We start from the raw sequence: 23,078 nt of genomic DNA on the forward strand, positions 1-23,078 counted from the left end.
ACTGTGGAGGCACCGTTTTAATCTTTATTGTTAAAAATATTTTTCAATGCATAACCATATTTCACTTCGTAGAAACACTTTGTTGTTCTGATTTACTAAACTATTGTCTCTATTTATGGAAAAGCTAAAAAGAAACTGAAAAAGTAAGCTAATTTTGTAGACTGTCCACAGACCATAGGTAAAATATCTTAAGTTAAAGGACTGGATTTACTTTACTTATTATGTTTGCAAACAGAAAATTAACATGTATGTCTGCCTCGAAACACAGGGAGACTGTGATCATATGTTTGTGAATGTCAGGAAATCTCAGTCTCTGATGACCAAATGTTAGCTCTTAATAACTTTCTGATAAACATGAGCAGTTTATTTTGAGGTGACATACTTTTTAAAATCTATTTTTAAAAGCACCGAGGGTGTGTTTCTGATGAAATGGTGTCCATTTTTCCGTGTACATTTATGCCAGCCCACACTAGTACAGATCCTGCTCCATTTGATATCATGTCCTGTAATAGGATACAGCAAGATATTTTCACTCAGTTGTGTTCAATTGCTATATTAGTCTGCAAACAACACTGGCATCCAGTCCCTGACCTGAAATCCACTGCACCTGGATGTGTCAGGATGTCAGAGGCACAGCAATTAACTAATGCTCTTATCAATGTCATACCACTCTCATTAAGCTGTAGCTGTATAGTATGTGCAGAAATATTAAGCCTATTGAAGAGAATTGCTCAAAATGTGTAGCTATCACAAAGAGCACCAAAGAGACAGTAAAGTGATGTTTGTGATGATTCATGGAAAATACTGTGGAATTCTTGACCTGTTTGGGACTCCACAGAGCCTCATAGCAGGGAGTTCTCAAGGGAAGTAGGATGGCTGTTGATTTACATTGTGACATGCCCTCACTTTTATTTTCATTACACTTTTCAACCTGTATTTTGGTTTGTTTAATGACCTTGCAGTTGATTTATAAAATGGGAGGGATTAGGGACTACCACAAGAGCAAGGTGGAGTAACAGAGGAATGAGTATTTGCTGGGACATGGCCATGGTGGATAAATAAGAATGATTAAGTTTTACCTGAAAGCAAGCACATACATCCTCTGTGTCCTCATACTTTCATCAGCATTTAGCTCTTTCCAACATAGACTGATTCAGCAATCTAGGCATTGGTCAAGTTAGCATAGTGAAAAACTATTTGCTAGGTGCCTTACCAAAAACGGCAGATTCCTCATTCAGATTTCTGTTGCACAGTTCCAATGCAAAATAAAAACATAAGCAAACAAGCAAAGCATACATTTTGAAAGTATATGAGTATCAGTATATACAACCACTTCAAAGATATAGGACATTTTGAGCAAAGCTGTAACCGCCAGACCACACCTGAAACTAGCACAGTTGCATGAACTTTTTGTGGAATGAAAAATAATAGTTGTAAATGATGTACTTTTATCATCTGTGGTATTTTGCCGGATTAAAACAGATCGTTTGGGTTTTTTTTTATCACTACTGAGTATGTTAAGAACATTTTTATATATATATTTAAAAGGTGCTCAATAATCTAGTTACGACAGAAAGCTAATACGTATGCTGCTCTATGTAGTATATTAGGTGCTTCACTGTGTATTTCTGCCATTACTGACAAAAACTTTATTTCATCAGTTCAGAAAATCCTCACTTGAACCAAGATTTTCACTATCCATACAGTACAAGCTGTCAAATCGTGGAAAAGAAGAAGAGCACTGTGTCAATACAATCGGCGTTATTTCCAGGATGAAGATTTACTGTAATTTTGACACCCATTCAGAAACACCCTTGCCAGCACGCAGCCAATAGAGTCGCTGCAACCGGCTACCTTTCGTTTTCCATTGGTGATCCGGCAGATGCGACAAGCCCGCACTGTTGCGCCGCACAGAAAGTTGTTGGCAACACAGTGGCGAGGCAGTGGGTCTTGGTGGTGTACAGACACAGGTTGCCTTTTGAACTCCATAAAGGAAAATACGAACTATCTATACAATGATAGTGGACCGACTTTCCGAAGATAGTATGGGCGGTATGGAGCAGGACCCCGGGCTGACGCCGAGCCCCATGAACCTGGGTTATTTCTTTGGGCAGTCCCCCGAGGCCAGCGAGCCCTGTTCCTCCCCAGGGTCCCAGCTGTCTCCGCGCTCGCCCGGCTCCGACTGCGAGGCTTCGGGCGGCGGCGGGCCCTGCAGCCACGGCAGCGGTAAAGCCAGGCGCAGACGTGCGTTTTATATCAAATACAGTTTACTGGGTGCATGTGCCTGTGCTACAGTGTATATTGATATTATTTTGACAGTATGGTATATGGTTGTGTACTATGGCACTAATGTGCATAGGCATTTATGCTTCTGATATTGTGTTTGGTTTTACTGTGCTATTGTGCTACTCGAGGCACCTTGTCTCATGTATACATGATTAACAGTGCTGTCATGTTTAAATGACCACCCATTAACTGATTGTTCGTTTAATCTTCTCAGATGCAGGATTTAATAAATGGTTCTAACGCATGGTATAATTAAAATAATGAATCCTTTCCAAATTGATTAATATGAATGTTTATTTAAAAAAAAAAACCCGTACTGATTGCTTTATTTGAAAGTGAATAAGACAACGCATGCAATCTCTAATCTAAATATGATATTAATTATTAAATATAAAATGGCAAGGTAGAGGTTTATAGCTGCTATGCGGTGTTTTGCGAATGAAAACTGAATTATTGCATGGAAAGATGATGTGAGTTGCAGCTGATGTTTTGTTAGTTTTAAAGTTGGTATTAACATTAATAATACGTATTATTATTATTATTATATACACTTTAGGTCATTTACTTTTCCATAATATATACAGTTACACTATCTATTTTATTGAATCTTGTACTGGCGACCCGGTGTCGGCTGGCTTTCCGACAGAGCGCCCATTGCGTTGATAAACACTTCAATCAATGAATATATCACAAACATTTTAAACCGGGAAAACATATAAATCAATGTCCAACATTTGTACATATTTGTATTATTATTTTAGTGTTTTATTTGAAAAGCGCCTCTTGACTCTTGACTGCCGCTGGTTTGGAATCCGTGCCGTGCGTTTTGGGACACACCTGGAACGACTGGAGTGATTTAATTATGACGTGACTTCGTTTTGGTTAAGTGATTTGATTATGAAAAAGAAGTGTTCCCAGACTTTACATGATTTTAAAGTATTACTAAACTAAATGTCAGGATGTGTACCATTTGCTTTTATCGTCGGTAAATCTTTTGCATTTTATCCACCACCGACAAATAATATAGGATTGTATTAATTATATGTAGGCTTCCCTAGGATGTCAAATTGGACCATGGCAAGATTGTGTACCTATGTTATCATACATACTGTAGTACATTATGAGATACTAATACATTCTTAGATTGACGCATTGTAGTACATCCCCTAGTATACCATGGTCATATGGGATATAATATTTTATATTACACAATAGAAACTGCACTGCGGTGCATTCCCGCTGCTAAATGAATTCTCAAAATGTTAATGTATTTGTACAGATCATAAAATAGCTGATTTCAGATCGTTGTTTCAGAACTATGAATTACTCATGTATGTGTACGACACCAAAAGTATCAGATGCTTGTGCAAACCTTGTTCATTTGAATGCGAGTTAGTCATCATGCTCTTCGCTTCATAGTAACAATTGCCTGTGTCTCAAGTATTCAAATGCAAGTGCAAAACGAGGGAATGCTGTATACTGGGGTATGGAGTTGAATCCCAAAGTAAAACCTTTTCATTAGTAAATATGGTTGTTACTCTTCTGAGAACGGCAACATTTCTTAGCTTGTTGATTCGTTGTATGAATACAAACTAAGCTCAGTCTGTTTGCATGCTGATACACAGTTACACAACCGTTGGGGGGGCAGTGATTGTGCCGTGGCTGACTACGTGTTTTACGGGAACAGGAGAGTCACTGATGGGCGGCGGGCGGCAGCAGGCCCGGTGTTTCCAGGGGGTGCGTGTGAAGAACTCGGTGAAGGAGCTGCTCATGCAGAAGCGCAACGGCCTGGTGCCCCCCGGCGCCGCGCACGACGGCACGGTAAGGAAGAGCAGTACCCGGCGCTGAAGACGGCATCCGACAATAAAGCCACATGAAAAGCAAGACGGTGTTTTGCTTTGACACTGTGCAATGACGTTTAATGATTTCATGTTTGCACGCATCAACCCAAATGAAAAAGAGGAACCCTTTTAAAATGATATTGTTCTTTGTTGGTGAAAGACACAACCAACTCCACTAGATATGATTTTCTTTTCGCTTCACATTCCCGTGGTCCAGTTATTTCAACCAGTGTATTTCGCACCCTTCAGAAGTCGCACAAACAAATCCGTAACTGATTGTGCTTTATTTATTATTATAATATTTATTTATTTTCAAAATGCGTTATGAATGCCAATCAACATGTTTTTTTGTCTCTCTCTCTCTCTGTAACAGGTGCAGATAAACTCAGAAGGACCTGAGGAATTTACAGGTATTTATGATGTTTCATTTTATGCATTTTGTAGTTTGTTGCTCTTTCAGTAACAACAATGTATACATAAAATCTATAAATGCACTATTTTGATATTTGAGTATAATTGAATATAAATTGACTTCAGTGACTTTCTCAAGATTTTCTGTAATTCATGTTTTGCTCACTTTATAAAGTATTAACATGATATTGTTAAAAATGAAGCTTTTGCAGAGCTGAAATCCATACTGCGAGAGGGAAAGAGACATGCTGCCCCCGACTGCCTACTTGACACTTTGTGTTACAAAAAACCTGCCACATTCCAAAACAATCTCCTGGTAACTATCTTTGCTCTACATCCAGTAAATTATGAATCTATGTATATATATTCCTGGGGCGCAGGGGATCATGGGAGTGGCTCTGCGGACTTTAGACCGTCTGTGCAGCCAGGGCAGTTGTCATGGGGACTTTGGGGGGGGGGGGGGTGGACATCTTGTGTGTGTTCCCTTGTCTGTTTACCCAAGAGAGGCTGGTAAGCACCTGTCACAGCCTTCCTCCCCTTCCCCTCTGTCTGTGAGTGTGGTTTGATTCAGTATACAGCCTGTAGCTCTTCTAAGAGCAGTGATTGAATAAACAGCAGTCCTTTTTGAACCACATGTGCAGTTTGTTCTTTGTCTGAGAACCCCACAGATTATTTTTTCTTGACTGTTTAAACTCTTACAGCCTTTATATTTAAATATACGTATTTATTAATTTGAACCCTTCTGCGTTACTCATGCCATATTTCTTTTTTGTGTTTTAGACACCTCCTCAGACACCCAGCTCCAATGATAATATGGAGTCTGGCCCAAAGGAGGACCCAAGTTTGGATGCCAACTCCAATATCTTGGACATTTTCCAGATGGTAAGGGATGGTAGTGGTAGCCCCCTTTCCCTGATGACCGTGCAAGTGAACTGGGAGAGTCCCTCCCAGGACCAACAAAGGGACCTCTATCACACAGTCCTGCCACAGGAAAGTTGTGGGCCGGTGCAACTCCCGTTCAGCAGCCTGCCACAAACCAGTAATCTAGCCCACAATGCTCCCGTCCAAAATGTAAACCTGCCTCAGGATCCAGAGCTTCCACAATACCCTTCTTCCGAGATGTGCTCCATCAGCAGTCATTCACAGTGCTATCTGCCTCCCTTGCCCCAGCTTCAGGCCCCCTTCTACATGCCCAACCAAGTGGCCAGTCCTGAGGCTCAGCAGACCTGTGACAATCCCACCAGATTTTCCTTCTTGCCCTTCCCACCTCTCAAGCCACAAGCCTCATCTGCCCAAAGGCCTCCCCTGCTGCCGCAAGCCATTCAGGGCAGTGGTGGCATGTCCTTCTTTCAGTGGCAGATCGAGCAGGAGGAGAGGAGGCTGGCCAGCCTGAGCCAGGATCGCTTCGTGGCCCGAGACAGTGATGGTGACACGTAAGTAGAAAACCGGAGGAAACAGTTCAGCCTCAGAAAGTCCTTGAATCTACCCCTAGTAAATGTAACATCATGTTTTCATGAATATACTTGTCTGATATACGATATATTTGTGTCAAAGTACATTTATGTAGTGTGTGCTCCGTTTTTACACACTTCATTGCCACACACACAAACATCTACTCTAGTTTAAAGAGGCCCAGGGAAAGAAAGCACATTCATGAGGAAGATAATTAACTTAACCTCCAAGGCCACATTGTCTCAAATGCTTGACATCCCTATACTGTAGAACATTATACAAATAATTTGCTTGGCAATGTCTGTTCCCAGGTTTCTCCATATTGCTGTTGCCCAGGGAAGGCGTGCGTTGTCCTATGTGCTTGCCAGGAAAATGGCTGCCATTAACATGTTGGATGTCAAGGAGCATAATGGCCAGGTGACGGTTCTATTATATTCTGAGATCTGAAACTCCAAGGCCCTTCCTATGTCTCTGGGGATAATTACTTGCAACGAAAAATTTGAAAAATGTGAAAATGTTTGAACATGCCAAAGTCCCTTGAGGTTAAGGTTTAGGAGTGAAAAGAGTGGGGGAGGAAAAAACATCAGAACATAGCAGGAATAATTTACATACTACGTACTTATAAAAATATTGCTACAGGGCTCTAAGCAAATACCAGATATGATTAAGTGGAAACATAACATAACCAGATAAAAATAGTTTAGCTGAGGATTTGTGTTCTAACAAATTAGTTCTGAATAATCTCGGGCAAAGTAGCTACATGAAAAAGTAGATGTTACAGGGAACAGGTCTTAAAATAGCTGTATTTGCATGTGAAAAGAGTGACAAATTGTATAATATTTGTATTTATTTATTTATTTGTCTTGTACCATTATCAATGAATACTGACCTACATCTTTACAGTTGTATTACAGAGGACTGCAAGTTACATAGCAAAATAGAATACAACATAATGCAAAAGTTATTAAGTAAACCAAAATGGACAGTAACTACAAAACAATATGGTTGAACATTTAGAGCCAGAAACTAAACAAAAGAGAGACCGTGGTGGTGAATGTAGTTTATGGATCTACAGGTGCTTTGTGAACAGATGAGTTTATAGTTCTGTAGCATTTGTTGAAAAAGTGGTGTTAAGAACGATAACATAACACCAAAAAATAGTAATTATCATTTCTATCCAACCTTTTTCTACCACGTTTGTCACTTCAGTCCCTTTTTAAGTTCAGTGTACATTGGACACTGTGTAAAGACTGATCTGCCTGATTGACTCCTTGCTGTGAGTGTGTGTTTTAATTCAGGACAGTTATGCTGATTGCATGTTTTGCCGTTGCCTTCTGCAGAGTGCACTACAGGTTAGTGTGGCAGCCAACCAGCACTTAATTGTGCAAGACCTGCTGAACCTGGGGGCACAGATAAACACGGCTGACTGCTGGGGCCGCACACCACTACACGTCTGCGCAGAGAAGGGCTATTCTTTGACACTAAAGGTGAGGTCTATGGCCCATACAACTGATATCCTGAACCACATGCTATGATCGGTAGCTCCTTCTCATTTGGTACCGATCCTTCTTTTTAAAGTGTGTCAATGCCGGTGTCAAATTTGGATCTCTAGAACGCACAGGATTTATGAACCCAATATAGAGTGGAAGCTGGTGCTAGTTGAATTTACTCCTGCTGAAATTCAGGTTTCACACTTTTCCTGCCAACACCCAGCCCAAGGATATTTGATATGTAAAATATGTACGTGTTGGTTTAACAGGGAGAAACATTCTTCCCCAGTGATGCCATATTTCTATATGCATTTTAATTATAGGCTTCTTTTATTTTTTACCTAGGGGCATTAGATAAAATCTTCATAACAGACTTTTGCAAATAGCACCCCTCTGACATGATACAGGGTTTTGCATGCATTCCACGCTTTTATGGAGGAATGCAAGCACTACACCACAAATTGTGACTGGGGGCAGTGAGGGGGAGGTAAATTCAGCAATGAAAGAAATGATTCTCTCAATAGTCAATTGGTTGTAGTGTGGGGTGCACCAGGCATTTTCAAAAAGAAGTGACTTCCTTACTGGCCTGCAAACTATACCCTTTGTGAAATTTTGGAATTTGCTAATGATAGTTAGCATAGTTAGCCTTATTTCCTTATACACTGCAAAATAAAAATCCCCCTTATGCTGAAGACTCAAAGAAAAGCCTGTCAGGCTAGTTTAATATTATCTTCTGTAAAATCTGCATTCAAAGCATGTTCCAGAACTCATTAACTTTTAACGGCACAGTGAAGAAAACAACACCTGTGTGTGTTCACTGAACAGTGTGTATTGCATATTTCACACGTATTTAAAAAGAGGAATAATGACATTCACTAAATGTAACTTTCCATGCAGAAAGCATGTTGGTGATATTGTTCTCTGTCTTTGTAGGCTATTCAAAGAGCAGTGCAGGCAAATGGGAAGCACCTTGACCTGGAGGCCATAAACTTTGATGGTGAGTTTCTCCCCACGTCTCACTTGTCTGCTTTAACAAACACCTTTTTATCAGCAATATATGCAAGTCAGAAACATTGCTTCATCTGTTGCATTTTTCTTTAAAACACTCCTACTCCTGAGCCATCTGTGTGATTTTGGATAATAAGTAATTAGCTAGAGGCTTTCGTTAGGATCACTCAAATAATTTTAACCTGTACAAGCCAATCAGGTAAGAGCGCTCATCTAGTTTATAATCATTGCTATGTGTCAAGTAGTGTTTAAGCAATTGAGGTTGTACCAGTGCATATCCACAACTGTGCATGACTGGAAACCTGATAGAAAGTGGTCCTGCTAACAATTCTAGTTAATTTTATGGTGAAGCTAAATCTGAACTGACTTCAAAATCGCATCCATATATAAACATATAAATGTATAAATATATGATGCTAAAAAATTATTTACACCAGAGACGGTAATTGTGCTTATCCTCAAACCCAACCTTATGGCAGTGAATGTAAATCAGTTCTCCTGCTTTCCCTCAGGCATGACTGCCCTCCACACTGCAGTTCTGTCCCACAATGCTGTGGTGCAAGAGCTGCACCGGGCCCAGCAGCCCCGCTCTCCCCATGTCCAGGACCTGCTGCAGAAGAGGAAGCTGCTGGGGGAGTGTGTGAGCACCCTGCTGCACATGGGAGCCTCCTTCAAGGCAAAGGTCAGTGTTTCCCACAAAACCAGCTGGGTGCTGCTGCCTGTGAGGTCAAACTGAAGGAGAGGGGGCTTGTTTCTGTGGAGATTTATTTTATTGTCTACACAAAATGCATGGATATGTACATATATTGATATATACATATTATTTTTCTTGCAGGACCGCAAGAGTGGGCATACAGTGCTGCACATGGCCGCAGAGGAAGCCAATGTCGAACTTTTGCGCCTCTTCCTGGACCAACCCGATTCCCTGTCCGTCGTCAATGACAAGGTCCTTACTGTTTTGGGCAACCGGATATTCAATTAAAATAAAGAAATAACATATCCTATTTTAATTCATACTGTGATTAAATGTATCCTCCTTCTTTGAAAGAGAAATTGCTGCTTGTGTCATGAATTCAGACACTTCAGTCACTCATGTTCATTAACACGTGATGCTGATTAATCAGAGTACAATTTAAGACTTTCTCTCCCCAGAGTGCTCATAAAGCTGTGTTTTATTTATGTATTTTTTTTCTTCAAAGTAGAACTGCCTCATTCTGAGATTCACTGTATTGTGTCACTGGTTGATAAAGCCATTAAGAGGAGCCATTTACATACATTACAAACACATCTGAAAGAAGCTATTTGAATATGTAAACCCCCCTCTCTCTTTGTGCTGCAGACGTACAACGGGAACACTGCCCTACACATTGCCAGTGCCTTACAGAACCGCATGGCACAGGTGGACGCGGTGAGGCTGCTGATGAGGAAGGGTGGGGACCCCAGTGCCAAGAACCTGGAGAACGAGCAGCCCGCCCAGCTTACGCCTGAGGGGCCGGTGGGGGAGCAGGTAGGGTGCACCTCCTTACCTCGCTCAACTCGAGGGCTGCCAGACATTATTTTGCTCAACCTGAATTTTCAGCTTCATAGCAGATCTCAGGTTAAACTACACTGTTTGGGGGAAAAGGCATAATGTCAAGTGCAGTTACCATTTTAAACATAACCACATCCAGGGTACTGTTGTTTCAAAACATGCAAGACCGTTGCCCCTCACTGGCTTAACCATTCCTTATCCTAAACGGCAAATTCATTAAGATCAGAGCACTCGGGCAGATTGAAAACCAGAGGACACAGCAGCCCTGTGAGGGGGACATGTTTCACTGTTTCCCTTCAGCAGAACAAGTTTCTTTACTTCAGTTTAGAAGTAAACAGTCATGACACATTTTGAACCCATGAATAGGAATGCTCGAGTCGGATACAAACTACATTTTTGTTTTCTTTAGTTATTTTACCCTGTGTACAGCTATGAATAATCTACTGCTTATGAGAGCATGGAAAGTCAAGTTCTTAATAATTAACCTGCCTCATTGCTCTGTTAGGTGTGTATTGAATACATTGGAAATTGGAACAAACAACGCATTTTAATTTGTTTGATTTCTTCTTGGTCCTCAGGTCCGACGCATCCTGAAGGGAAAAGGAGCTCTTCAACGGGCCTGTCCTTTCTAGACCCTGTGCCACTTTTTTGATAACCACTGTCAGTTAGGCAGTCCATGTTTTGTTGTAAATAATCATTTGTCAGTTAGATAAATGTGAGTTGTTTCCATGAAACAAACTAAGAATTGTTCACTACTGTGTAGTGGGTGATACCAGAAGACAAAGTTTCTCAACAAGCCACAACATACAGCTCAACTCATCCCATAGCAAGCTGGAACATATACATTTTCAGGATTTAATGTGCCTAAACGTGTGCAAGAGTCAATAAAAACAAGGTTGCTGAGGCCAAACAAATTTTCCATCATATCAGATTGTCTGATACATATTTCCACCCTTGAATTGTAATGTGTGACCTTTGAGTATACAAACCTGATGCTTATTCATCCAAACACAGTACATTGTAGCACTACAGAACTTATTTGTAGGTGAAGAAATTCACTCAAAGTTCAATAGAAAAGATAATATGTGATTCATGTTGTAGGAATAACCTCCGTTTTGTTAAACCAGACCTTTAGTCAATGGATAAGATATTCCGTTCAGATACTGTTCATTTTCCAACACAACCATTTTAGCAATCTCTCAAGCAGGTAAATGTCTTTATTGTTGGACTTGTTATCAGTACACTTTGTCTTTCGCAGGGCAAGATATGTATATATTCAAAATGGAACCTTAACTAATGAGACCTCTTGTTGTTTGTTTTAAAAATAGTTCAAATATTTATTCATTAACTTTTATTAGGGTGATAAAATATTCCTAATACCCATGATGTAAGGTTCTGTGTTGAAGACATTCAATATGTAACCAGAGAAGGAAAAGTGTGGTAAATCTACTGTAATTTATTATCATTATTATTTTTATATATATAACGTAAATTAAGCAGAATATCCATAAAAATGGGTTTGGAGTATTATTATGACCCTAGTAATGGTAAAATTAGTTTCACAACATTGATAAAAACTAACTTACTTTTGATAAATTTTCTCTTACTACTCAGAGATTCTATTAGACATATTAGGGCAGATATGTTTTGTACATTTAATGTATTTTGATTATAGCCAGTGATGAGTGTCAATAATGTGTGAAATTGTGACATAACTTCTGTTTGAAATAAGAATGCTAATCAGTCATGTTGAAAGCTATACGCAGTGTCATGAAATAGTGAGAGAGTTCATGGATCCATTCTTTTACTAATTTTACTGTGTACGTTTTGATGATGATTGTCCTTTAAAGTTAAAGAGCATTTGAAGTACAGTTATGGAAATGTTGAAAATCACGAGCTGCTTGAGCATGGTAAAGATGCCTAGCAGAAAGGTGTTGTGTTTTTTTAAGTTTATTCCTCTGTAACTTTCAAACTGATTGTAATATATTTTTGGAGCTATTGTTAATTTTTTGATTTGTATCAACATTTAAGAATAAGTATGTATTGAACAGATGGATTACAGGGAAGGCACTTGGGTAAAGATGAATGTAAATATAATGTACTAAATGCTGGAGGGGGAGGGGGTTACGCATACATCCTGTTTGTAGTATTTGCTCTAATCATACCCCTTCCTCCAGTGTGGGGTGTTAATTGAGACTGGGATATTATTACAGCAGATACGATAGTTGAATGAAGGAGGACGTCATAGTGTAACATTTATAATGGTTTATTATAAATGTAGTCAAGCAGGAGCACCAACTGAACATAGGTGCACAGATTGCTTTTTGAAAATCAATTACATATACAAAGTTTGTCCTGGAGACAAAACATGATTTACAAAAAGCAGGATTTGCATGAAACTACAGGTGTGGTTTCAACACAGTAGGTTGCTCTAAATGTTTGACTAAGTATGTCTTGTAGACAATGTCTCTTTAATCAGTTTATACAGCTTTTATCATGACTAGGTGTGGAATTTAATGGTGTGATTTGTGTGATTTTAATATAGAATTTGTAATTTTAATATAGAAACTCAATAAAAAGTGTTAAAATTGAACTTTCTGCTGTTCTCACTTATAAGTGCTTATAAGTACAGTGACATAAACAATCACGGAGTTAGATATCGGGGATTGGAAACTGGTGCTTCATTGGGGACTGCAGTGAATGGAGACAAATGCACTGATTTGCTATATTCCTAGACAAAGAAAACACTGTAGAGTAAATGGGGCGTCATAACACATTCTATCTACAGGTACAGGTGATTGATTTACTCCATGTGATCCAAAAACAGCACCTAAATGATTCTTCCAGGTGGTCAGTGTATTGTATTCAATTACTTGATTGCACATTTTGTAAAAAGAAAAGTCTTGAAAAGACTTGCAGTATGGTTTTCAGAGGCACACCCAAAAAACAAGTCTGACAAGTTTGTTCTTCAGAAGTGAGCTTCCTGCTCTTGGTTTATAAGGAAGTAATTCTGAATTTCAGGGGGAGTATTCTGATGTCACTAAATCTTTTGTCAGTTTCTTGAGAAAACATGAGCCAATCCAATATCCATATTGTATTTTACTGATGTAAAAACATTTTTACTGATGTTAAACATTTAGTCAGTATATCACTGTCACTGAGTCATGTTAGTAGTCTTGGACTCAGTTTCGAGGCTTCAAAACAGTTTCAGTTTCCTGAAATAATATGTTCTACTTTATGAATTACACAGATTTGTTTTATTCCAAGTTGCTATTGACAAGAAACAAAAAATAAATGTTCAAATATTAAAATAAACAGCAGGAAGTTACAGAGCAAGCTGTCTTCAATATAATTGTCCTCCCTTTTTTTGTCTTTTGTATTATATATTTGCTTTACTTCCCACAATTCATATTAATCTGTTTTTTAAAAGTAAAACCAACCCTACAGCTTAATAAAGAGGTTAGACTAGAATTTTGCAGGAGAGTTCAAAATTTGGTAGGGCACAGCCTTTCCTCCACATTGTTATGCAATAGAGGAATTTCCCTTAATTCCTGAAACTCTTTTTATGTATGGTTATTATGGAGAACATGAAAAAGCAACAGAAACATTAGAAAGTAAACCTCTGAATGAATTGACCTAACTTATAATTCAAGGGTATTTGAATAACATTTTAAAAAACAAACATGAAAATGTTTAGAACTGGTATTACAGACCTAGAATAAATGTGGGACTAAGTATGAATAAGTGGGGCATAGGAAAGTAGGAAAAAGGCTCATATGGTTCTGTTAATTGTTTACAAATCCTAGTGGAGGAACAAAGTTGTGTTGATTACACATTTAATTCTGATTTAATCCTAGCAATATGCTAAATCTATTGTTAAATCCGGTTCAGACTTTTATTTTAAACTGTCTTGAGATATCCAATTAACAACTCATATTCTGCTCACGGATGCATGAGAAGCTCTATGGAGTTAATTTCAGAGTTTGTTCATTTGAGTAACACCCAAAGGATGACAATTCTTTATGAGCAGAGCTAGAGGCACATTTAGTGGTTGTTGGTGCTTTTCTATTTCTAAATCCAGGCCATTTATTGAGTAGGAATTAAAAATGATTCAGAATTTCTTTGAGGATGGCTCCATCTTCAAAAAGTTCCACTGTTTCAAAAAAGTTGATTGAGTAAAATCTACATTATCTCATTGTGTGTTATGTAAAGTCACTTCCTTAAACAGATCCCTTAAGAGTTGCTATAAGAAAGTCATGCTTGACTTGACTTTCTGTCTTGGTTTCTCTTGTCTTGTCTTTTCCACCCACATCCTAACCTACCACCTGGGTTGTGCAAAGTAGGAAGAGCTTGTGTGAAATGTACCAGTTGATGGTGTCTAGAAGGTTGTGTTCCTCCAGATACCCGAGGAAGGGTCCTAACAGCATCACAAAGTTCCCCCATTTAAATTATTTTCCTCTTTTTTGTTTTATTTTATTTTAGCGAAATTATAACATACATGGCCTTTTGTGCCTGAGATTGGGTTTTAATGGTGGTGATGTAAAGAATGAAGGCTTTGGTTGAAAATAATAGTAGTAGTAGTAACTTCCCTTTATTATGCAAGATTGTATCTTCCGAGGCATCTTACTCAAATATCCCACTGCTAAGAAACTATGAAGTAATCATTTAAAAGTGAAAATGAATTAAATGGTTTCCAAAAAGAAGAACAAATACAGTATAATTACATTTCAGTGGCTGACATATTGCAAGTAGCATCTGATATGTTGGGCAATCCACATTCATTAATATTCAGCAATTGTGTTTGTTACAGACCAGTCCCAGTGTTACTTTGTTTTCAGTTGTTCTGAAAAATAATGTCATTTCTTGACTTTCCCAGAGATGCAAATGTGGCTCTGGTCCACCCATGAACTCCATACAAATGAGCTTGCCACATTTGTGCAATGTGTATATTACTTTTACATTTGGGTGATCATATTAGAATATACTTTCCCTATTTTGTTTCATATTACCCAAGATTGTGAAAAGGATAAACACATTCATATTTGGTCATCCTTATAACAAGTATTGCTGCTTTGAAAATGTGCAAGGTGTGACTGTTTGACTAATTTATTATGATTTAATCCTTGCCGTGCCCTGTGGTAGTAATAGATCTTTGTTCTTTGTTGTTTGTCAAATGAATGGCAGATAACACAATCTCATGGGTACATTAGGAAAAACTGTTGGTTCAGTTTCTTGTCATAACGAAACAGTGGTTTGAGAGCGAAACAGTCGTACCTCACATGCTGCAGGGTATCGTTTCACATGAAGGAGAGGAAGGCAGTGTGATATGAACTGGAGAGAACGTAACCAAAACCTAAAGCATTCTGACTTTAAATATATTCTCCAAGCAGATTGTTAATCCCTGCATTGGAGATCATATGGTCCATTGAAATGTAACATGAAGGTTTGAGATTGTTCAATATAATGCCCACACTTCCCAATAGTGGACCATTAATAAATTAATTTAGAAGAAGAACACCTGGACATCTCATACAAGTCCTCTGAGCTCTAATGTCTTACAATTTAGGAAATATGTAGGGCTAGGGATGGGGACTGGGTTACTGAATAGGACTCAGTTATATATGTATTATTATACGCCTGCCAAACATTTTGCTGTTGAAAATGATAAAGAATCCATGTGAGACAAACAGCTACAGCCACACAGACTCCTGTAATGCTATCTGGTTAGGAACAAATAGATATAATCAAACAAACAAACAAATAATCAGGAAATTACCACATAAAATACATCAATATCAAATAATACTACCCCAAAAGGGAACATAAAAACCACCTTAAAAACAATTTGAAATGTATTGCTGAATGACATCCAACTGCCATGTTTCATTATATATGTAATCATTTAGAGTAGTGTATTTTCAAGGTATTTCACTTTAAGGGTCTAAGATCTTCTTTAATATGTAAACAGGTATCAAATATACTTTTACTTTCCACAGACTGTGTCTTGAAAGTGTTTGATTTGAGGGTTTGTGCGCTCACATACAGCAACAACAGCTTTCCTAGCAAGCAATTTACATTTTGATAGTAACTTTTTAAACCCTACCAAATTGGATTTGCACGGACAGTTTTATGATGATAACTCTTTTACTCCACAGATGATCACAAAAAAGAGAACTTGGCCTTTCCGCTGTATGGAACCCCTTCAGCTGCGACCGGCAGAATTTTTGCTGTAGTTTTTCCTGATAAGTGCGTGGGAGTGTGTGTGGGTTTGAGCACAATTTCTCAGTGTGGCTGCAGTTGGCCATGGGATTGTGTACACGCCAGTGTTTGTATTTGGATCTGTGTTCGTGGTGCATTTGTGTTGTTTGATGGATGAAGTGAGTGATGTAATGTGAGTTTGAGTGGTTTATAATTGTGTATGTTTTATAATGTGGATACCAATAGTTACAAAATCTAAATCACTCCATTTCCCAATTTACATTTACTCCTCTTCATTTTAATAATCTATTTGGGTTACAATGAAAAGTAGCAATATTTAAATTTCTTTATGTTTCTAGAACTCAGATGAAGGCATGCAATGTTAACATTTTACATTTGTAATAAACAGCAATTAAAGGAAAACTAAAGAACAGTTCTTTTGCAGATCTGTTTTAAAAGAATCAATACAGTTGGGAAGCTGTGTAAAATATGAAAATCATAATAATCTTTTAATCCTTTCTATGACAATTACATAGACTATATCCAAACTTTGACAGTAAACAAATACCTAGAACTAGTTTATCCAGAGGCGTGTTCCTTCTTTCAAATGGAAAAACATTATTAGATAGTGGGTTTGGAAGTATGATTTGCAGGCGAGCTAAAGTATTTACTTTAATAAAAATATATTGGACTGCATTTTTAATTGAGACACAATGAAGACTTAACAAATGAATATAAAGATAAGTGGTTTTGTTTCAGGCCCATGTGCTGGTGGGTTTGGTTGGTGATTAAGTATTTTTATTTACCCTAATTCTATTTCTGCATCCAGGGTGTCAGCTGCATATTTTTAAAAACATTAAAGTGTGCTGTTTCTATAAAAGCCAAACTCTTTATATTAAGTAAAAAGAACATAAAACCTCTAATTCATGAGATTATACTACATTATATACTGTAGTATGGCAATCAAAATAAAAACCTTTTAATTGCTACACATTGAGTAGAAAAATAAAGAAATCTATCATATCTATTTATATCTTTGATGTAAAGATATCTTTAATATGCATATGCGTTCCCTGTGGCCGCTGAATTGTATGAAGGGAGTATAGAATAAGATCCCAATCCACCTGCCAAATCCCTCTGTAGGTATTTGAATATTCAAACTGCCTGGAGTAGAATACAGGCCTAGACAATCAGCGGTGGGTCACTAGACAGACTGTTCTTGTTTTACTTCCTCTAGATAGTCACGCATGTATAAACAAATAGATTTAAAAAAAAAATCGTTAGTAAAACTCATTAGTTCATGAGTTAGCCTCGTGAACAATAAACTCATTATTATACAACACATAAATAAACCCATATGCTTGCATGTGCATAATCATCTGCCCATGAACTCCAATCCATACATGACCATTCTTGGTGAAGGTGTTCCAGTGGGAGGCCTGAAGCAATGGCCACAGTTCCCTGCAGTGCAAAACTACAATAGTTTCTAGACAACAACAGTAATTTGCACCAGGTTGTTATTTATTTAACTTTTTAACATATGTACTGTTTACAGAGAGAGAGAGAGATAGAATGCTGTGCTGCTTGGTGATTGACAGATTATCAACTGCATCAGAAGTCCTTTTTCCAGGCTTTGGAGTTCGGCATCATGAAGCATTGCTACAACTGGGGTCTCATTTTGTAGCACTGCGCTCTCTGTGTAGTGGATACATTACTGCCTATACTGGACTGAAGACCTCTTGAGCAGTTTTGAAATATTCATTTTTTTAAATATGCTTAGCAAAGTAAAACCTATTGAAGTTTATATTCTGTAGTATTTATTTTAAATAACTTATATGAAAAATAAAGTTGTTTTGTAATTGTATCTTCTTTGTTAAAGTTGTGGTTACTTATTCAGTTTGTATTGCATGTTATATGAAGGAGTTAAATATAATGTATTCATGTTGTGATGAACAGATTCCTCTTGTATGCCAGCTTTCCTTTATTCTTATGTGTGAGCTAATGGTGTATGAATGTGTTTATAATGAGGAATCTGCTGACCACAAAGAAACAGCAGTTCTGGAGAGCAGGCTATGTCACTTGGTGTGGCGGAGTATCAAAGAAGCCCAGAAGACAAGACAGCTACACTTACAGGAACATTACTACTGCACCTTGTGCAAATGTTGAGCTGCAGGAGTCATTTCAATATAAACTGTACACATAAATATGAAGACATGTTGAATTCTTTCTACCTCCAAGGAATATCCATTCGTATGAAACACAAAAGGGAAAATAACAGACTCACAATACCTTGACTGTACAGAGTAATGTAATTACAATGCAAAAGTAACAAAGTAACAATTTCCATATGTCGGTTTTCTATTAAAAAAAAAACAATTTCAATCCTAATATATTTTCTTCTCCCTGTATATGGCCATGTTCATAATATGTGAAAATGCCAGATGTTCAAAAGTTGATATATTATTGTTATTACTTAATTACGTAATTAATTTATTAATTATCAAACACCCTTATCCAGGGTGACTTGGAGTTTACATAGGAAACAATTCAAAGCATTACAAAGTGCAAAGTGCAAATTAAAGAAATGTTGAAGCAGAAAGAGGAAAAGAACTAAAAGAGAAAATGTACTGTGTCAGAAAATAAAAGAGCAACTCTTTGCCATGCTCATTTTGCCACCTATGTAATCAAATCAAATGCATCAAACCTCTCCATTAAAGCCATCAAAATTAGCAATCTTCAAGCTCCTGTCCCGATGGGGAGAAGCACAGAGCAAATACATCTGAAATGCACTGGAGTAAAAATCTCAGCATACTATATAATAACAAAAACATTTCTGGACCATTCCCTCAAAAGCTCTGGGTGTTCCCCATGCAACCAATGAGCATTAAAGATGTTTTTATGGGATTCACACAGGTTAATGCCACTTTAGGGAAACACTTAAAACCCAGAATGATTACCTGTACCTTCAAATAGAAAAGTGTACTTTATGTTCTCTGTATGTTGACTCTTCTTCTACAGCTATATTTACAAACCGTCTGTGTTCCTGGTAACTCTGCTGCTGTGGGGGTTTTCATAGGTGTGCTTCTACAACAAGCCCTGAACATCCAAAACCACCCTGCCTTGTGCCTTCAGCATATCATGTGGAAACAGAAGTTCTGCTTCTAAGAAAAATGACTCTTATCACAGGTCAGCATCATTGAACTAGCAAACAACAGGTAAAGACATTGGTTACTGGGGCATCAATGCGTGAAGGAGAAGAAATCAGCTTTCATAACTAAGCTATTGCTGTCTGTGTGCCAGACAAACAACTAACATATTTCATGTTGCACTTGATTTAACCTTACTAATAGAATAACTAACTACATTTCTGGATCAACTGGTATGATTTAATGGAAAGTGATTTTTAGTTATTTGTTTCAAGAATTCCTGATTTCTGTTATGGAGGGTTACTGAGAGAAATGTAATCTGATTAAATACAGGCCATTTTCTACTACATAGATTATATGTTCCCACTTCTAACCTCCCACATGGAAAACAAATATAAAAAAAACATTTGTATTATTTGTCCTGGTAACTCTGTTGCTTTACTAATCTGATGAAAGTGAGCCGATAAATGTTTAACATAAAGCACAAACACTGAGGATTTAGAGTAGTTTGTAGCTGTAGCACATTTATAGATATATACCAGATTGACGTCAAGATCAAGGGTCAGAGACTGTTTGCAGTAGATAGAATCACTAACACAGTGGTTGTTAGAGCCATTTTAGTCAGTCTCTGATAACAATTAAGGTTCCTGTAATCATAACTGTTCTCAGATTACATATTAACCCTTGCCTGGGAATTCTTCTGCTTTGCTTGATAATGGTAAATAGGTACTTCCTGTTCTATTTTTATATTATTCTATTGTATACAGAAGTATGCAATAAGAGCTTGTTTGTCTTTTATTTTCTGTTCCTCAAAATCTGCTACATAAAGTGTGCAGTGTAGGTAGAAATCAATAAATGCAGCAAACAAACTGTCTATAAGGTACAACTTTTCGGACACTATCATTCTGCCATTTAATTTTGTGTTTACTGGAATCCAGTGTTACTCAATTATAATAATAATAATAATAATAATAATAATAATAATAATAATAATAATAATAATAATTGTTATAATAAAGTAACTGCAACAGTACATTGATGTGCCCAAACAAATACTACACCAGCATTTCTAGTCTCCACAATCAGGCTACATTTACAGTACACTCCAATAACGATGCAGTAAAACAATAAACACATAATCAATGCTTGGAAAACAACACGAGAGTCACGTAAACTTTTAAAAAGTGCTTATCACTCGGGTTTGTTCTGGCGTTTTGGTTTGAATACAATACAAAAGGAGGACAGTCTGCCTTTGGAGACACCCAGGGGTTCCAGAACAGAAAAACTCAGCCATTCTGCAATTCAGAAGGTGGCTGGATCGCCCACAGAAATACAGCTGGCCTTGCGTGTGTTGAGCTCAGAGGCAACCCCAACTTCCTCCTCCAACAGACACTTCCGCTCTCAACCGGGGTTTCCCGTCAATTACAAAGCCATGTACAGTACATGGATATAATTTTAGAACAGCGTCCGTACAGCTGTGTGATAAATACTGTTTATACTTGCTTCTGATACATTCATATATTGGAATCTGTGTTATCTTAGCTAAATATTAATAATTAGATTGTGTTATGTGAAGGAGTGTGACATGGGAAATATCTCCCAAACAACTTGAAACAGGGCTATACATGTAAATGCCAGGGGATAATGTTGATCTTTCTCACAGTTCTGGTTTGACTTTGACAACCAGAGGACAAGAATGTGGGGATCTTCCATTGACCCCTGACCAGAGAAGAGAACTGCAACCTCCATTCCACAAAGAATCTGGGTGTTGAGGATGAAGGATGGGAAGCAGGGAATCACAAACAAAACTCCCTCCAAGAGTCCTAAATGCACTTGAATCATCATGGTGTGTAATTTTGTATGTGCTGCTCATTAGGAATGACCCTATATATGATGGTGTGCTGTAGTATTAAATAAAGAGGGCACATTGCCATTTTATTTCAGTACTGTGATGTTTTGGTTTTCAATGAACAACAACCAAAGGCAGATTGTTTTATTCAGTTATCAGTTATATTTTGTTTGACTTTAGATATTATTTTTGTAACAGTTTGCAAAAGGAACATAATAACCCTAGACCCAATTAAGCACTAAAATATACCTACTGTCATTTCTATACAGTGTAGACCTCCAGTAGCTTGTATGTGAAATGTATTTTCTCGCGGTCAGAAATTAAATGCAGTCCCTTCCCAGAAGAGCATGATTCATATTGCAATACGTGCACAGGTCACTGAAACTACAACTTTATTCTCTGTTCATAACAGGGGATTATGAAGCATATTGGTTTCATTCTGAGAAAAATTTCATTTCAATAAAAGCTTATAAAATTGAGGTGTTCTAAAACTTTTGACCAGTAGTGTATATTCTATAGCTCCATTATGGTAGTCAATGGTGATGGTGTCATATCACTGTTTTTCTGCCTTCAAAGTTCATATGGAAATAAATTAATCCTTCCTTGTAATAAAATGATGATTGCCTTCTATCTGAAAACACAAGAACATTTTTTGGCAGGATTTAGCCTAATTGTAATATTACAGTCCAGTGAACAGGGTCATGTGTATGGAAGTCTAAAGGCAAGGCCTACATACTGGTGTCTTCCGTAAGTTTTCAACAGACTTTATCTTGTCCATGGTGGCCCACTTATAAGACAGTGAATATAAATGTTGACACATCTGTGGAACCCTCTATCTGTGGCACAGTTGGTATAATGCCATTGGAGCTCTGATCAACACAGCATGGATCTAGGATTTCAGCTATGACGCTAACAGAAGTAGTATTTCAGGACTGAAGAGCATGAGCTGTAACTGTAGACAGAAGGACTAAACCTGTATATTAATACAGCAGGTGACAACAGAGAAGATGCTTGATGGAAAACGTCCTGTTCTGAAATAAATATAAAAGGATCATCCTGAGGTATAGAGGGGCATTAATCTGTAAAATATATTCTTTCAAGTATGTAGATAGAGATTCTTTCAACTGTTGTAGATAAATATATTTGACAGGATTAGAAGATGACACTTCAATCTAGTCATACATAAAACATAATACAGAATTCTGCATTGATTTAATGTCATAATACCGGGGACACATTGTGCACCTAATAAAGGAGCCCAACATATAGGGCCTTGCGAAAGTATTCACCCCCCTTGGTATTTGTCCTATTTTGTTGCCTTACAACCTGGAATAAAAATTTAGTTTTTGGGGGTCTGTATTATTTGATTTACACAACATGCCTACCACTTTGAAGATGCAAAATATTTTTTATTGTGAGAAAAGAAATAAGACAAAAAAACTGAAAAGTTGAGCGTGCATTCAACTATTCACCCCCCCCCCCCCCCCCCAAAGTCAATACGTTGTAGAGCCACTTTTTGCAGCAATTACAGCTGCAGGTCTCTTGGGGTACGTTTCTATAAGCTTGGCACATCTAGCCACTGGGATTTTTGAGGCAAAACTGCTCCAGCTCCTTCAAGTTGGATGGGTCCTGTTGGTGTACAGCAATTTGTAAGTCATATCACAGATTCTCAAATGGATTGAGGTCTGGGCTTTGACTAGGCCATTCCAAGACATTTAAATGTTTCCCCTTAAACCACTTGAGTGTTGCTTTAGCAGTATACTTTGTATACATTGTTCTGCTGGAAGGTGAACCTCCATCCCAGTCTCAAATCTCTGGAAGACTGAAACAGATTTCCCTCAAGAATTTCGCTGAATTTAGCACCAC

At 37.8% G+C, this 23,078-nt stretch overlaps 1 protein-coding gene and 1 long non-coding RNA gene across 3 annotated transcripts; both read left to right on the forward strand.

Annotated features, from left to right (window-relative positions):
• Positions 1–1,900: 1,900 nt before the first annotated feature.
• Positions 1,901–12,612, forward strand: nfkbiz (nuclear factor of kappa light polypeptide gene enhancer in B-cells inhibitor, zeta). 2 transcript variants are annotated; one of them, XM_066706275.1, is made up of 12 exons: positions 1,901–2,244; positions 3,974–4,107; positions 4,501–4,537; positions 4,742–4,854; positions 5,319–5,971; positions 6,302–6,407; positions 7,331–7,477; positions 8,414–8,477; positions 9,001–9,170; positions 9,324–9,434; positions 9,828–9,995; positions 10,598–12,612. In XM_066706275.1, exons 1-12 carry the CDS (start codon positions 2,016–2,018, stop codon positions 10,649–10,651), a joined length of 1,986 nt encoding a protein of 661 aa, XP_066562372.1. In that variant the 5' UTR covers positions 1,901–2,015; the 3' UTR covers positions 10,652–12,612. The 2 variants fall into 2 exon arrangements, with proteins under 2 accessions (XP_066562372.1, XP_066562373.1); XM_066706276.1 differs by having other exon boundaries at positions 1,901–2,226.
• Positions 12,613–19,222: 6,610 nt separating this feature from the next.
• On the forward strand, positions 19,223–21,309 carry LOC136751784 (uncharacterized). The gene is made up of 2 exons (XR_010817068.1): positions 19,223–19,432; positions 21,027–21,309. It is a non-coding gene; the product is annotated as an uncharacterized LOC136751784 (long non-coding RNA).
• The last annotated feature ends 1,769 nt before the right edge of the window (positions 21,310–23,078 follow it).

This window comes from Amia ocellicauda, chromosome 6 (genome assembly GCF_036373705.1).
Source record: "Amia ocellicauda isolate fAmiCal2 chromosome 6, fAmiCal2.hap1, whole genome shotgun sequence".
Taxonomy (NCBI): Eukaryota; Metazoa; Chordata; class Actinopteri; order Amiiformes; family Amiidae; genus Amia; species Amia ocellicauda.